At 34.0% G+C, this 16546-nt stretch overlaps 1 protein-coding gene across 6 annotated transcripts in view; it reads right to left on the bottom strand.

The window, feature by feature from the left end:
- Nucleotides 1-617: 617 nt before the first annotated feature.
- Nucleotides 618-16546, bottom strand: part of rabgap1l (RAB GTPase activating protein 1-like) — a 94655-nt gene continuing 78726 nt past the window's right edge. For 3 of the 6 annotated variants that reach the window (XM_084116557.1, XM_084116560.1, XM_084116561.1), the window contains 7 exons: nucleotides 11868-11960; nucleotides 5797-5907; nucleotides 5614-5718; nucleotides 5438-5521; nucleotides 4233-4304; nucleotides 3961-4158; nucleotides 618-2101 (listed from right to left, as the gene is read on the bottom strand). In XM_084116557.1, the coding sequence (XP_083972683.1) occupies nucleotides 1967-2101; nucleotides 3961-4158; nucleotides 4233-4304; nucleotides 5438-5521; nucleotides 5614-5718; nucleotides 5797-5907; nucleotides 11868-11960 (798 nt within the window). In that variant the 3' untranslated portion in view covers nucleotides 618-1966. The other 3 variants (XM_084116562.1, XM_084116559.1, XM_084116558.1) reach the window with 3 other exon arrangements.

A 16546-nucleotide genomic window follows, 5' to 3' on the forward strand; every position in this document is an offset into this window, starting at 1 on the left:
AATATGTCTATGAAAGATTGTACCTAACTTTACTGTGTACAAAGAGAATCACAATGCTGAAAAAAACATTTTCAGTAACAACATTTGGATTTAAAATAAAAAATAATGAATAAATGTTATGTTTGTGGAAAACAGCCTATGCGACGCGTCATATATAGCCTATGTGACAGCACAATGAGCTCGTGAATGGAAGGCCAACAGGGCCAAAACGTGCGAGACTTGCATGTTAACGCTGGAAGGCGAATACCCATTCCATACCGTGCTGCTTTTGCACTGCATACGTAAAACACTACGTTACACATACAAATGGAGTGTGAAGAACCTGAAGTGAAACTGCTGGCGCTGCGACCTGAAGTACGTGTGTAAGTATCATGATACCAAGTAGTATCGCGATGCCACACATTGGACTCTTTGTCATATGAGGTGTATTTCTTTCATATTTACATAAAATTATGTTAAAAAAAATAATAAACAATTTTATTACACAAATAATGTCTACCCTAGCACTGTCCTATAAAATAAAGGCAAGAGTCTAAAATATCACTTAAAAAAATAATAAGCAGAAAGGTAAGTGAAGCTGAGATACTACCAGAAAACATAAATATACAGACAAAAGCTTGATTTTAGCGTTACTGTTTATTGAAACAACGAAAGGTGTGAATCAAATGAAACATGGACCAAGAACCATATGTTTACTGTCAGATAGTTACTAGACAGACGACATCAGCAGGCTGGAACAGATGAACCAACAATAAACCAGACGCAACGTCTTTAGTCCTGTAGATTACAATATAAAAACACCTGGAACCATCTGTAGAAACCCACAGGACAGCATTATCAATTCATATTAAACTGACATCTCTTTTATAATTTGTATAATTAGTTTGGCATTTTTAAATCACAGTTTCAAAAATGACAAAATAGAAGACAATATTTTTTTTTTATATCAGTGTAAATATGGTGATTCGTTAGCGTGAATAAGAGCCATGCAGATCATTCAAATCCGCTTTGTGAAATACAACACGTATAGGAAAACTATTAATATGGACATCCTGACAAATAGCAGATGAAATTGATTGCAGGTGTACACTTTGACTCCATATGGCTTTTAAGACGCTCGGACATCTTGACAAGTTTGTGATTTCTGCATGGCATTGGTCACTGAATCGCTCATGTATACCAGTTAAATAACATAAAATAAACAATATGTGCAGCTTGGCATGAATATCGTGTGGCCATCGCAACGTGAAAGCTTTGCGTCGCCTGATGAATTACGTGCGAGTCTGTCTATGAATAGTCTACAGCAATGGAAAACTACGAGAATGGACGGAAAGGGAATGTCACGGGGTGCTCGTTTCCATACATGGTCTATATTTTCTGTGCTTTTCGGTATTTGACATTTATAAAGAGGACATTCATATTCAAAATCGTAAAAAATAATGGAACACTTTCCTTTCAGAACTGTACAAGATTAAAATAAAAATCAACATTTAGTTATACATATTTATATGACAAAACTGTTACATTTATTATTTCTATATAGAAAAACAAAAAAACTTTTTTTGTACTTTTAATGGTAGCAGAATGCAGTATTCCCTCTGAGAAAACAATTAGACTCTTTGATCTGATGGTCTAAAGGTCATAGATTATGTACTTGCATGCTAGAACTGACAGTTTGCTGACACAAACTCAATCCACAGAAGTGGATAATGGGGTGAACATGGGTAAAGTAATAATTATTATCTGGTACTTGTTAATATCCACTAGGTGGCATCGCAAGCAAAGGAAATTGTAACAGTAGTAAGTGCATCTGGTTTGTTCAAGTCCTTCATTAGTCCATGCGAGGGAATACTGCATTGCAATGTTGTGTTGCTAGTAGTGTTCATTAGAGAGCTTGTTTTCTACTCCGATTGGCCAAGTGGAAGGGTCACGCTCCTCTACCCTTTGGTTAAGCCCTTGGCGAGTCCTACTGGCCCTCTTTGGGTGAGGACGGTGACTGGTTACCGGAGGAATTCTTGAGGTTGCCCAGTGTTTTACTGAACCAGGAGTTTTTGGCAGCTTGAACCTCAGTCATCAAAACGCCCCTCTGATGCTCCAGCTCCTGGTACACATTAACAAATTATATTTAAGTTACTGTAAACTGACATGGCTGTAAACTGCTAAGTGATATTTACATTTGTTAGCTGAGTTTCTTTGGTAAGACAGCAGCGTTTTAGTGCCACAAAAAAATCTATAAGTCAAAGTTTCGATAATAAAGTCTTAACAGTACAAGATTACATTTGTAATAGTTTGAAAATGAAGTCAAAATGACAAAAATGAAGTCAAAATTATGAGATTAAAGCAAAAGTTTGTGAGCAAAGTCATAAAATTACGAGATTTAAGTAAAAATGACAAGAAAAGTAAAAATGAGAATAGTCAAAATTATGAAAGTAAATCAAAATTACATGGAAAAAGTCGTAACATTATTATATTTATTTAAGTCCAAATTAAGTCGTAACGTTAAATCTCATGATAAAGTCGTATCATGAGATTTAAGTCAAAATTATGTGAACAAAGTTGTAACATTATGACATCGAGCCAAACATCCCCCCAGAAGCCTTTTTTCCCTTGGTCGAACATTATTAAAATTAGAGCTTATTTAGAGATATCAGCCGAATGGCTTAGTGCAGGCGCTAATGGATCCAAATTTGTATCTCTTAAATTACCCCACTAATAATGCCCAGAATGGTACCAAACTTATACAGTAGTACAAATAGGTTCTGTACTCATAAAACGAGGCATTGGAAAGTTTGTAAGTACATCAGGAGTTTATTTAAATAACACTTGCCTGATGGCTAATGCTACCGCTAACCCGAACACGACATCACTTCAGTGGTTTGGGAAAAGCACGTAAAAGTCCTGACAGAAAGCGATGCATAAGGATGTAGTGTAACGACGCCCAGTTCCAGGAATGCACTAATATTTTGTTGGTAGTACCAGTTAATAACAATTATTAGTTAACACTAAGTTGTCAACACTTCGGAAAAAATTATAATTTGTCGTTACACTACATCCTTATGCATCGTTTTCTGTCAGGACTTTTACGTGCTTTTCCCAAATCACGGAAGTGACCTCGATGTCCGGGTTAGCAGTAGTATTATTAGTGGGGTAATTTACGAGATACATCCTTGGATCCATTAGCGCCTGCACTAAGCCATTCGGCTGATATCTCGAAATAAGCTCTAACTTTAATAATGTTCAGCCAAGGGAAAAAAAGCTTCTGGCGGGGTGTTTGGCTCGAGGTCATGGTGCAAAGGACCCTAGGTTGATTTTTCTCTGAACCATCCCTTTCAGTCAAAATTATGTGAACAAAGTCGTAACGAGATTTAAGTAAAAATTATGTGAACAAAGTTGTAACATTATGAGATTTAAGTTCAAATTACGTGAACAAAGTTGTAACATTATGAGATTTAAGGCCAAATTATGTGAACAGTCGTAACCAGATTTAATTCAAAATTATGTGAACAAAGTCGTAACATTATGAGATTTAAGTCAAAATTACGTTGTAAAATCACAGGTTAGTCAAAATTCTGAAAATAAATTGGAAAAAAAAAATCGATAAAAGTCAAAATTATGTGGATCAAGACGTAACACTATGAAATTTTAGTAGTAATACTTAGAAAATAAAGCTTACATTTTGAGCATAAAGTCAGAACTACAAAGTTGGAATATGAGAAGTCATAAGAAAATCAATATTAAAGTGAAGTATTCAAAACACAACTCATATTCTCAAAATGTTACAAATAGTAATGTTATGACTTTATTATGTAATGTTAACCTGCCACTAAAATGTAGTGAGATACAACTATATCTATAAAACAGTAGCTAATCCCAAATCTCCCTTTAAACAGATAAAAGTTGATTTTGACCTGCAGCTTGATTGTGTAAATCGATGGTGTTATATATGCCGTGACGACTGACCTGGATCTTGCACTTGGCCTCCACCAGCTGGAGTTTGGTTTGTGCCAGCTCTAGCTCTAGCTCTCTCAGCTGGGCCTTGAGCGAGTCCTTCTCCTCATCCACGTCCGTGTCCCGGTTGTCCTGACTCACCGCAGGGATCTGCAGGGGTCCGTCTTTGCTGAACACTTCCCTACAGCGCTCACACGCCATCACTTTAGCCTGGAAGAACAAGAGATACTGATCATCACATACTCAACAGAGCACATTAGAGCACTCAAAGACTAGTTACCCACCTTAACTATATCCAGTTCTTCTTTTGTGGACGCCTGCTGTTTCTCCAGCCTCGTACTCAACTGGGAACATATCTAACACAAACAAAAGACCATATTTCAGATCTTATTATACTTGATCCATCACAATAAATACTAAAAAAGAGATGTAAGGTCCTGAAGATGTTATTTTAGTATCATTGAGATACTATTATAGGTTTTATTTCTAGCTTGAATTCCTTTTTTGTTATATTTTTTATTTTCATTTTCCAATTTCGATTTAGATGAAGTTTTAGCCTTTTTTGTTGTTTTTAATCATTATTTATTTATTTCTATAAAGTTTTTATTTCAGTTAAATAAATCATCAAGTTAAATAAATAAAAAAATGGTTCTTGGCAAGCAACTAACTGAAACAAAATAAGCTTATATTTTAAGATTTTATCTCAGTCATGTTGTTTTAGTGTTATTTGGATTTTTGTTATATATATATATTCCATTTTCATTTGAAATTTAAGTTTTTGTAATTTTTGGGTCAGGACCCACCCCATCTGAGGGTTGTCCCCCCTAAAAATATAATTAAAAACCATGCTGTGTATTGTAAATAATATAATGATATTTTATTTGTATTGTTTTACTACGTACACAATTACTTTAAGTTCTGAAACATTTTGAGTCCATTTTAGTCATGACAAAAAAAATGATAATATCCAATGTATTTTTCCATGAGTCTGCTGTGTTGGCTTAGTACATCAAGTTAAATTAAATGGAAATTAGATGTTTCCTTGGCAACTAACTGAAATATTAGTAGTTTACATTTTTTAAACATTTTATTTCAGTCAGTATTATTTTAGTACCATTGAGATACTAATATATTTTTATTAATATTTTGAAATACCATTGATCCCATGATTCCATTTTCATTTTAATAAAATGTTTAGTAATTTCGTTGTTTTTGTCATTTTTATTTCAAATTTAGTTTCAGTTATAACTAAATGAAAATATTATTTTTTTCTTTTTCAGTTAACATGTATTTTATTTCAAGCAACAAATGTTTTTTTTTTATGGTTCTAGTTTCAGTTAACTATAATAACCCTGATTCAGTTGACATTTATTTTATTTCAAGCAACAATTATTTTATATGCGTTAACTATAATCCCACTGCCCTGAAGTGTGGGGTGAATTTAGAGGATTATGGGATTTCTAGATATGTATGGGACACTCAAGCACACCTGTTTATACTCTGCTATGATAGCTGTGGTCTTCTTGATCTCTAACTCTGCTTTCTCCAGCTCTCTCCTGAACACTTCCTTCAGCTGAAAAGCAAAAACAGTCTTGTTCATGTCTGTAGCAGTTAAGTTTAATACTACATAGCGCCAGAGACATTTAGAGCCCTCGATCCTCGTACCTGTGCCGTCTCCTCCTCTTGTCTTCTCTTCTCCTCCTCGGTCTCTACCAGACGTTGTTTAGTGTTGAGCAGTTCTTTGTTCAAAACATCAGCTTTGTCCTCGGCCTGAGAATGCAGCACTTTAAAATACGCATGATCTAAACAAAAGCCAAATGTATAGTGTGTTAACTAGTGTAGAAATACCTGGTCCAGGTCATTCCTCAGTGCTATCTTGCTGGTCACCAGTTCATGGGCAAGATCATCGTTCTCCTGCTCCAGACGCATGCTGGCCTCCTGCAGTCGCCGGTTTTCTCTCTGCAGGGACACACACGCAGTTCATTTATTACTTTATTGAGGAGAACTCGTGCAGGTTAACAGACGGAGACTGAAAAGACTGCGAGGCTAGCTTTGCACAAGCTACAGACTCAAATTTCACAAGCACTCACATGTAAGCATTACAAATGTGTATGAAAGTACATGATTGGGTAAACTGCACCGTTTTGCAATACATGAATGCAACAATATACTATACATATACTAATTTTGCCACAAAAATTCTCCTGTTTCAATATTTTTGACAATTATTTTTTGTCAGCACAGAGCATAATATTTTGTCTTTTTTTTTTTACAACAAATGATTTAAAATTGCTATATAAAATAATAGTAATAGTAATATATATACATATATATATATATATATATATATATACACACACATATACACATATACACATATATATACATACATACATACATATATATATATATATATATATATATATATATATTATGGGGGGCCAAACAGGAAATAATTCTATGTAAATCTGAATATATAGTTAAAACTCTGAATATATAGTTGTAAATCCTGAATATATAAATGCAACCCTGAATATATAGTTATAACTCTGAATATATAAATGTAAATCTGAATATATAAATGTAAATCCCGAATATATAGTTATAACTCTGAATATATAAATGTAAATCCTGAATATATAGTTATAACTCTGAATATATAAATGTAAATCCTGAATATATAGTTATAACTCTGAATATATAAATGTAAATCCTGAATATATAGTTATAACTCTGAATATATAAATGTAAATCCTGAATATATAGTTATAACTCTGAATATATAGTTGTAAATCCTGAATATATAGTTATAACTCTGAATATATAAATGTAAATCTGAATATATAAATGTAAATCCCGAATATATAGTTATAACTCTGAATATATAAATGTAACTCTGAATATATAGTTATAACTCTGAATATATAAATGTAAATCCTGAATATATAGTTATAACTCTGAATATACAAATGTAAATCTGAATATATAAATGTAAATCTGAATATATAAATGTAAATCCCGAATATATAGTTATAACTCTGAATATATAAATGTAAATCCTGAATATATAGTTATAACTCAGCATGTGAGCTCCGCTCAATATTCCGCTCTATGCCAATGCGCTCCAGTCAATCGCTCACGGCCCAAGCGCTCAAATCCCGCTCCGACATGAAATCTCAGTGTAACGTAGGCTACTGTACTATAGCCTTTTTTTGATTATTTTTAAGGCATTGTTGGGGACATTTACCATTTTGCATAGGTGGTCTCAGCACATTGTTTGTGTGATAATAGGCCATTCTTTAAACTTTATTAGTTTCAGAAAGATTCTCGTGGATACAGAGACAGTTGAAACAAAGGTAGATCTTTATTTTACAAAAGCACAAGGTTTTGGTGTTATTGTGAATGTACACAAATAAAGTAGACCCTTTGTAGTTGTCTTACACACTAATCTGTATGGCCAAAAATTGACGGAGTTTCTTCCGCTGTCATTGAAGAAAAATCCATCAGAACGCGCTGGCGCGTTCGTTGTACAGGGTTAGAGAAAAGCTTATTTAGTTTCATATTTATGTTTAAATAATATGCTGGGCTGCATTTCCCGAAAACCTTCTTTTACGCTATCATTCTTAAGTTATAACTCAGGCTTTACCTTAACGTTAATAAGTGTTTCCCGAAACGTTCTTAGTACGAATAATTTAGAATGAATAATTCAAACGAATGTCCAAAAAAAAAAAATTTATAATAATTAAATAAATTAAATGGGGGGGGGGGGGGGGGGGGGGGGGGGGGGGGGGATCTTTTATTCTTGCAGTGGTTTATGAAACTTCAAAGGGTTTCCTTTAAAATGACACAAAAATTGTGTATTTAGACCACTATATGTGGGTATGGGAAGCTTTTCAATTTGGGTAGGCCAAATCCAGATGGAAATCCCTCAAAATGGTCTCAGAGTTTAGGTTAAACATACAGCTAATCTACTGCCTAACGGTTTGCCAGTTGATAAAACTTTGGATAATATAATTAATAACAACATAAAATCACATCAGTGTAATGACAATGTTCTTTGCATGAAAACACTTCTTCAATTAGCAGAATTATATTTGTATAGACTGAGATGTAAAGAAACAGTGGTGGCCTATCGTAATGAACTGTCAATAGTGATAAGGTATAGCTAAGAGTGCTCCAGACCAACCATACGAACGAATGACTTACAGAAGGTATTCTTAACTAAGAACGTTTCGGGAAACACTTATTAACGTTAAGGTAAAGCCTGAGTTATAACTTAAGAATGATAGCGTAAAAGAAGGTTTTCGGGAAATGCAGCCCAGCATATTATTTAAACATAAATATGAAACTAAATAAGCTTTTCTCTAACCCTGTACAACGAACGCGCCAGCGCGTTCTGATGGATTTTTCTTTAATGACAGCGGAAGAAACTCAGTCAATTTTTGGCCATACAGATTAGTGTGTAAGACAACTACAAAGGGTCTACTTTTATTTGTGTACATTCACAATAACACCAAAACCTTGTGCTTTTGTAAAATAAAGATCTACCTTTGTTTCAACTGTCTCTGTATCCGCGAGAATCTTTCTGAAACTAATAAAGTTTAAAGAATGGCCTATTATCACACAAACAATGTGCTGAGACCACCTATGCAAAATGGTAAATGCCCCCAACAATGCCTTAAAAATAATCAACAAAGGCTATAGTACAGTAGCCTACGTTACACTGAGATTTCATGTCGGAGCGGGATTTGAGCGCTTGGGCCGTGAGCGACTGACTGGAGCGCATTGGCATAGAGCGGAATATTGAGCGGAGCTCACATGCTGAGTTATAACTATATATTCAGGATTTACATTTATATATTCAGAGTTATAACTATATATTCAGAGTTACATTTATATATTCAGAGTTATAACTATATATTCAGGATTTACAACTATATATTCAGAGTTTTAACTATTCGGGATTTACATTTATATATTCAGAGTTATAACTATATATTCAGGATTTACATTTATATATTCAGAGTTATAACTATATATTCAGGATTTACATTTATATATTCAGAGTTATAACTATATATTCAGAGTTACATTTATATATTCAGAGTTATAACTATATATTCGGGATTTACATTTATATATTCAGAGTTATAACTATATATTCAGGATTTACATTTATATATTCAGAGTTATAACTATATATTCAGGATTTACATTTATATATTCAGAGTTATAACTATATATTCAGATTTACATTTATATATTCAGAGTTATAACTATATATTCAGGATTTATATTTATATATTCAGAGTTATAACTATATATTCAGGATTTACATTTATATATTCAGAGTTATAACTATATATTCAGAGTTACATTTATATATTCAGAGATAACTATATTCGGGATTTACATTTATATATTCAGATTTACATTTATATATTCAGAGTTATAACTATATATTCAGGATTTACATTTATATATTCAGAGTTATAACTATATATTCAGGGTTACATTTATATATTCAGGATTTACAACTATATATTCAGAGTTTTAACTATATATTCGGATTTACATAGAATTATTTCCTGTTTGGCCCCCCATAATATATATATATACATATATATATATATACATATGTATATACATATATATATATATGCATATATATATACATATATATATATATATATACATTTATATATATATATATATATATATATATATATATATATATATATATACACATATATATATATATATATATATATATATATATATATATACATATATATATATATATATATATATATATATATATATATATATATATATATATATATATACACATACACACATATATACATACAATTACAATCTTTTACTATTTTAGAAGATTTTTTAAACTGTTTTTATACTTCTTTATTTCCTATTATTATCTTATATATAGTAAAAAATATATATATATATAGTAGTAAAAGATATCAAAAAAATTATAGATGGGTAACAAATTAAGATAATTATAGGAAATAAAGAAGTATAAAAACAGTAAAATAATTCTAAAAAAAAAAATCTTCTAAAATAATAAAAGATTGTAATAACAGGTAAAAAAAAGTAATAAATAATAAAAAATTAAAAAAATGATATATATATATATATATATATATATATATATAACATATAGAGTACATAAAGTAACATAACTAAATAAATAGATAAATTATATAAAATTATAAAAGATTACTATTATAATAAAAAAAATAGTTAAATTAATAATAGCAAATAAATAAATAGTAGCGCAAATAGATAAATTACTAAAAGACTATAATAATAGTAAAAAATCATAGATGGTACTAAATCAAGTAATTAATAGTCAAATAAATAAAGATAATAATAGTAAAAAAGTGCATAAAATAGTAGAAGATTATAATTATAAAACATAGTAATATAATAATACTACAAAGATGATAAACAAGTAATTAATTAAGATAATTAATAGCATGATTACAAAAATTATAATTAAAAATATATAAAATGGTAAATGAAACGGCTCGCAAAGAATTGTCAGAAATTTAATGCATTCATGCATGTTTGTATATTAAATATTCCAAAAATGTTTTAATTTGAATTATATTCCACATAACTCATAATTCAGTAGACTATCCCTCCCAAATAAAATCAGGAAACACAAAAAGCTGCACATTGACTACAAAACTTGACACTATAGGAGACTAGGAGCCATATGTAAAGAAACTTGAATCACATGCTGATCTAGGAACAGTTTTTCACATCCAGTCTTGAGAAATCACACTAAATGACCACAGTGTGACTTCTGCATTGCCTGATTAGAGAGCTGGCGTTGTCACAGGGAGTCTCCCACTGCCTCACATGACACACACTTCCTTATCAGGAAGGGGAAAGCTGTCATCTGACTTCCATTTACACACACACACACACACACACATTGCTGGTTAGGTTGTGCACAGCAGTTAATGTAACATGGAAGGCTTGAGGTCATCATTTCAAATGGATCAGAGAAACAAACACACACACACGCAGGCAGATGTTAGTAGCCAATGAGCGCTGTTGGGCTGAAGGCTTACCTGCACCGTCGACCCCAACACAGTGAACACTACACCCACTAGAACAAGAACCGCAGAGGCCTTCCCCATCCAGCACCGCTCGAAACATACAACACCGCCTGTCCATGCTCCACCCCCCGCCACAGATCATTGGTTAAATGAGTGAGTGAGGGAATCTCATTGGTTAGATGGGTGAGTGAGGGAGAGGGTAAACAGGAAGTGACAGCAAGGAAACCACTGAGTAATGGAGCTTCCTTTAATAGCATGCATGGCTTTTCAACACTGCACGTTGCTTGTGAAAGCACACATTCATACAAATATTTTAAAAAAAAAGTTATACATATTGCTTAGGATTACACATTTTTTCATGTGAAGAATAGAAGCTTAAAAAAATTACAAAAATAATACATTCAAATAAATGCGGTAAATTTAAATTAAAAAAGCATGTTTTTTTGTGCCTTTTAAACATTTCAGTTAATGTAAACATGAGACTTAAATGTGCCAACAAAAACACAAAAGCTATGTCACAGCTTTTTTTTTTTTTTTTTAATGTATGATAAAAAAATAAACAAGGCACTTAAATTAAAAAATATGTCACTTTTTCCTTCATTTAAATGCTCTAAAAATAAATTAAAATATTTGGTGTACAAAACTAGAATCTACAATGCGAATGTTTGGCGAGTGTTTAGCTCTTTCCCTGCGACGTACAGCGTCTGTGGTTTCCAGTGCAGCCCGCTACACAGTCCTGAACTGAGAGACGAAGATGAAGATAAAGATGAACGTAGGAGGTGAGGATGAGGACTGGAGGAGGGGAGGCTAAATCAGGTTCCTGCTTACCTGATATCTGTCTATTGGGTCTTCCTGTTGCAGCTGGCTCTCTTTCAGAGACAGATACTCCTTCTCGAACTTCTTCAGCTTCTTTGTCGGCACCTAAGAAAGACAAGAAATCAGAGATCAGGTTTGTGAAATGTACAATATCTCACAAAAAACATACATAAATATGTTGTTTAATACCTTTTAAATAAGTCAAAGCACCCCCCACCAAAGAATGTATACACAATTACATATGCATTTACCATTAAAGGGATAGTTCACTCAAAAATTAAAATTCTGTCTTTACTCACTCATACTCATGTCGTTCCAAACCCGTAAGACTATCGTTCATCTTCAGAACACAGATGAAGAATTTTTTGATGAAATCTGAGAGCTTTCTGTCCCTCCACTGACAGTCTACGCAACTAACACTTTCAAGCCCCAGAAAGATAGTAAAGACATCATAAAAGTAATCCATCTGACTCCAGTGGTTCAATTTTACCATTTACATTTTCCCATTTACAATTTTATGAAGCGACGCAAGTGCTTGGTTAATGCAAAAAAGTATAAATCTCCAATGTGTGCTCATGCAATAATGTCTGCTCTCGAGTCAACACAACATGTGCATGCGTCATGGTGCTCTTGTGAACACGCGTTGGAGATTAATATTTTGTAAATAAAATGGTGCATTTTGTTTATTTCTTTTCTTTGCACAAATAAAGCACTTGCGTCGCTTCATAAAATTGAGTCACATGGATTACTTTTATGATGTCTTTATCTTTCTGGGGCTTGAAAGTGGTACAGTGGTATAGTTGCGTAGGCTGTCAATGGAGGGACAGAAATCTCAGATTTCATAAAAAAGATCTTCATTTGTGTTCCGAAGATGAATGAAAGTCTTAGGGCCGTTAAATAGTCAACGCATGGGTACGCATACGTGTCCACAAGGCTACGCATCGCTACGCTTCGGCCGCCATTATGCGTCGATGCGTAGCCAAATGTGTCGTCCTAGTTTTTGATACGCAACGGGCCGATGCACGCAATACTATGCGTTGTCGGTGGGGGCGACATAGCAAGTATTGTACATTAATTCAAGTATTATGTTTACAGAAGAAGGTTTGAATACAATGGCGGGCGAAGAGGAAAAATTATGCGAGCTTATACGTATAAATCTCCTCTACAATGTATGTGTGTGTGATTTTGGTTGGGTGACAGTTGTAGGTTACAGTTTGACAAGAGTTTACAGTTTGACAAAAGCACAATGTTGTGTTTTACACAAATATAAGTAGGATAAACACTTTGCAGTTTAATGATGTCCTGTATGAACAAAATGACGGAGTATGTTTTTATGTTTCTACTGTTCGATCGCACCCGTGCCTCTCTCTCTGACACACACACACACACACTCCAGCATTGCAATCTTGACATCGCAGCCTGTTATTATGCTGCGTTCACACCAAACGCGAATAGAGCGTCAAATTTGCGTCTATCGCGTCTAGTTCGACGCTTGAAGAATCCATTCGCGAGTCCAAAGCGAATAGGACGCGCGTAACTCTACTATGACTCTAATACCCCCTGTTGCGTGAGCGGTGTATTGCATTTCACGCATCGCCCGTGAAGCTTGCGTTTGCTTGCGTCCACTGTTTAGACTATGAAAGGGAGCGCGTCGCTCGCGTTGCTTGCTCGTGTTGCTCGCGTTGACTATGTAACGGCCCTTACAGTTTTGGAACGACATGAGGATGAATAATTAATGACAGAATTTTCATTTTTGGGTGAACTTAACTATGCCTTTAATATATTATATCAAGTATATTTAATTTTATTTGAATTCATTATACTACAGGGCTTTTGAATGCTTGGTTCTGATTGGTTGACGAACGTTTAAGGTGTGCACTTTTTCAATTTTCAGGGAAACGCACGGCTAAAGTAGTTGCAGGCAGGTCTTTACAGCCTACAGAACCAAAACCCACAACGACACTGACCGAGCAAAAAAATCTAGTAAACAATAGGGTAAAAACGACAAACTATTTCCATGTTTTTTGCCACAAAATTACATTTTATTATATGCGGAAAGCACATTCTCTTTCTCCTGCTCTCTCAAACGCACACACATACAGTATAGTAACTTAAAAAATATAAATAATATATCAAAATGTACAAAATATATAAAGATATTCACTACTATAAAGTAAAATTCTAAGTAAAAATCATTATAGATATTATTATTGACAGGGCAGGACATTACTTAAAATATCAAGAGTACAAAATAAAAGGGAGGGAGGTCAAACTTACAAGATAAAGCATTTATATATAAATATGTCACATTATCATCAATGTTGCAAACATTAGTGCTGCTTAATATTTTGTGGAAACTGTGATAAACTACCATTCACTACCATTTCTTTTTTTTAAAGACATTTTATTCAGCAAGGGTGGATTAAATTGATCAAAAGTGACAGTAAAGACATTTATGATGTTACAAAAAGATTTCTATTTCAAATAAATGATTCCCTTTCGAACTTTCTAAATCAAAGAATTCTGAAAGAATTTCCACAAAAACGTTAAGCAGCAAAAACACTGATAATAGGAACCATTAATTAAAGGAGAAGTTCACTTTTAAAATGAAAATTCTGTCATCATATAATCACCCTCATGTTGTTTCAAACCTGTATGAATTTCTTTCTTCTGCTGAACAGAAAGGAAGATATTTAGAAGAATGTCAGTAACCAGACAGTTTTTGGGTCCCATTGACTTCCATAGTATATTTTTTTCCTACTATGGAAGTCAATGGGACCCAAAAACTGCCTGGTTACTGATATTCTTCTAAATATCTTCCTTTCTGTTCAGCAGAAGAAAGAAATTCATTCAGGTTTGAAACAACATGAGGGTGATTATATGATGACAGAATTTTCATTTTAAAAGTGAACTTCTCCTTTAATAAATCAGTATCAATAATAATTACGCAACAAATACACATATTAGAATGATTTTTGAAGGATCACGCAACACTTTTGTCTGGAGTAATGGCTAATGTATAATTTTTCCACATACAGTATTTGGTAAGACACTAATCGACAAACAGCGTGCAGCATTATGAGCTTCAAAAAACTAAATGATGCTCTTTCTACACTCCCTTAAAAAGCAAAACCATCTCAAGAGCCTTTAAAAGCGCAGCGCTCCTGTCTGTTGCTATGGCAGCATAGCCGGAGTTAGCATGGAGTCTCTGAGGGTGGAGCGCTCTGGCTCAGTGAAGCCAGTCCTGAGGGGATCTCTTCATCCGGGTTTACTTGCTGCTTTACTGCAGGGGACTTTGTTTATTACAGTCTTCATTCAGCAGGTCTGGGATCAGTTTTCATAAAGCCTTTCATAATTGGCTACTTCATTTGAGTTTGAAACTGCTCACACACAAAGCAGAAATGTGTACTGCCACCACAACAGCATTTTGAGGGCAAACAAACAGACGTTTGGAGTTTCCACAAAACATGCCTGCAAAACGTGTAGCATATCAACACAGTTCGCACTAGGGAAAGTCATTTCGAATCTCCATGTTTCCGCTTTATTCAGGTCCAAAAAACACAAAAGGAGCCTTTTTCTCTAATCTCTATCAGCATCACTTCTGCTGAACAGCAGCTCATTGTTGACCGTCATCCGTGATACCATACAGTGCGTTTGACCTCTGATCTCAGGATGAGGGTCGCCGGAGCAAGAAACTATTGCACCACTTGTGTTATCAACGAAGCCACAATGGCACTCAAGGCTTTTTCTTTTTTTTTTGGAGGGGGGAAAGCAGTTGTAACGATGACAAGTCAAAAGCTTGCGCTTGAGTAAGCTGACTTCTCCTTTTGGGAAAACAGCCACCTTTGCCTTTCTACTCCAGCACAAAGTGTCCGTTGTACTGTTCGGAGGAATGTGAACATGATACAAACTCTTCAGAACAGAGTCAACTAGGAGGATAAGCAAACAATTGATTCATAATATCAGGACAGCAAAGCAAAAGAGACAGAAAAAGAGAAAGGAGGGGTTTTGGGTGGATGCTCTAGGGAAATGGGTTAGTGCTAGGCCAGTACTAGGTCATTCTGGGTGGTTGCCTGGGCCTCACTATGTGTTTTCTAGGGAGCTTTGCTAGTAGTCCAAGTCTAAAGAGCCCATCTCAAAATATCTCGTAAACTCATTTTCTCTCTAATTTAACAAAAATATGAAATACACAAGGTAGGCCTATGTGCCAAAGTTTAATACTTATGGTTAGGCTTAGTGACGCTTGCCTTAGAGAAAGAGAGGAGTAAAAAGGAACAAGCAGCAGCCTATTAATCTGACAGTCAGTGGTGCAGATAAGAGACTAGGCATCATTAGATGAAGAGATGTTAGAAAAACACGCAGTCCGGATGTGCTGTGTACAGCCACAGACCACAGAATGACATGTTGAAATGGCACAGCCAACATGGAAGTCAAGTTCTCGGCACAAATATTCATTCAGTTTAACACTCAGCCTTATACATACGGAAAGTTTGTCAGGGAGATTTCACCTCAACAAACGTGGTCGGTGTAAATGACGAGTTTATATATACACCTACACAGGTATGAGTAGCTGATCTCCATTTTCCATTCATAAAAAGCACATGTTAGTGACTTCCCACCAGTACATAGTGTAAAACAGTTGCTGTGGCAGTTTTTAGTATAAGTTCTTGCTGTTACAAACAAAGCAAGAA

Source organism: Abramis brama (assembly GCF_963993115.1).
Source record: "Abramis brama genome assembly, chromosome: 6".
In the NCBI taxonomy this organism is placed as follows: Eukaryota; Metazoa; Chordata; class Actinopteri; order Cypriniformes; family Leuciscidae; genus Abramis; species Abramis brama.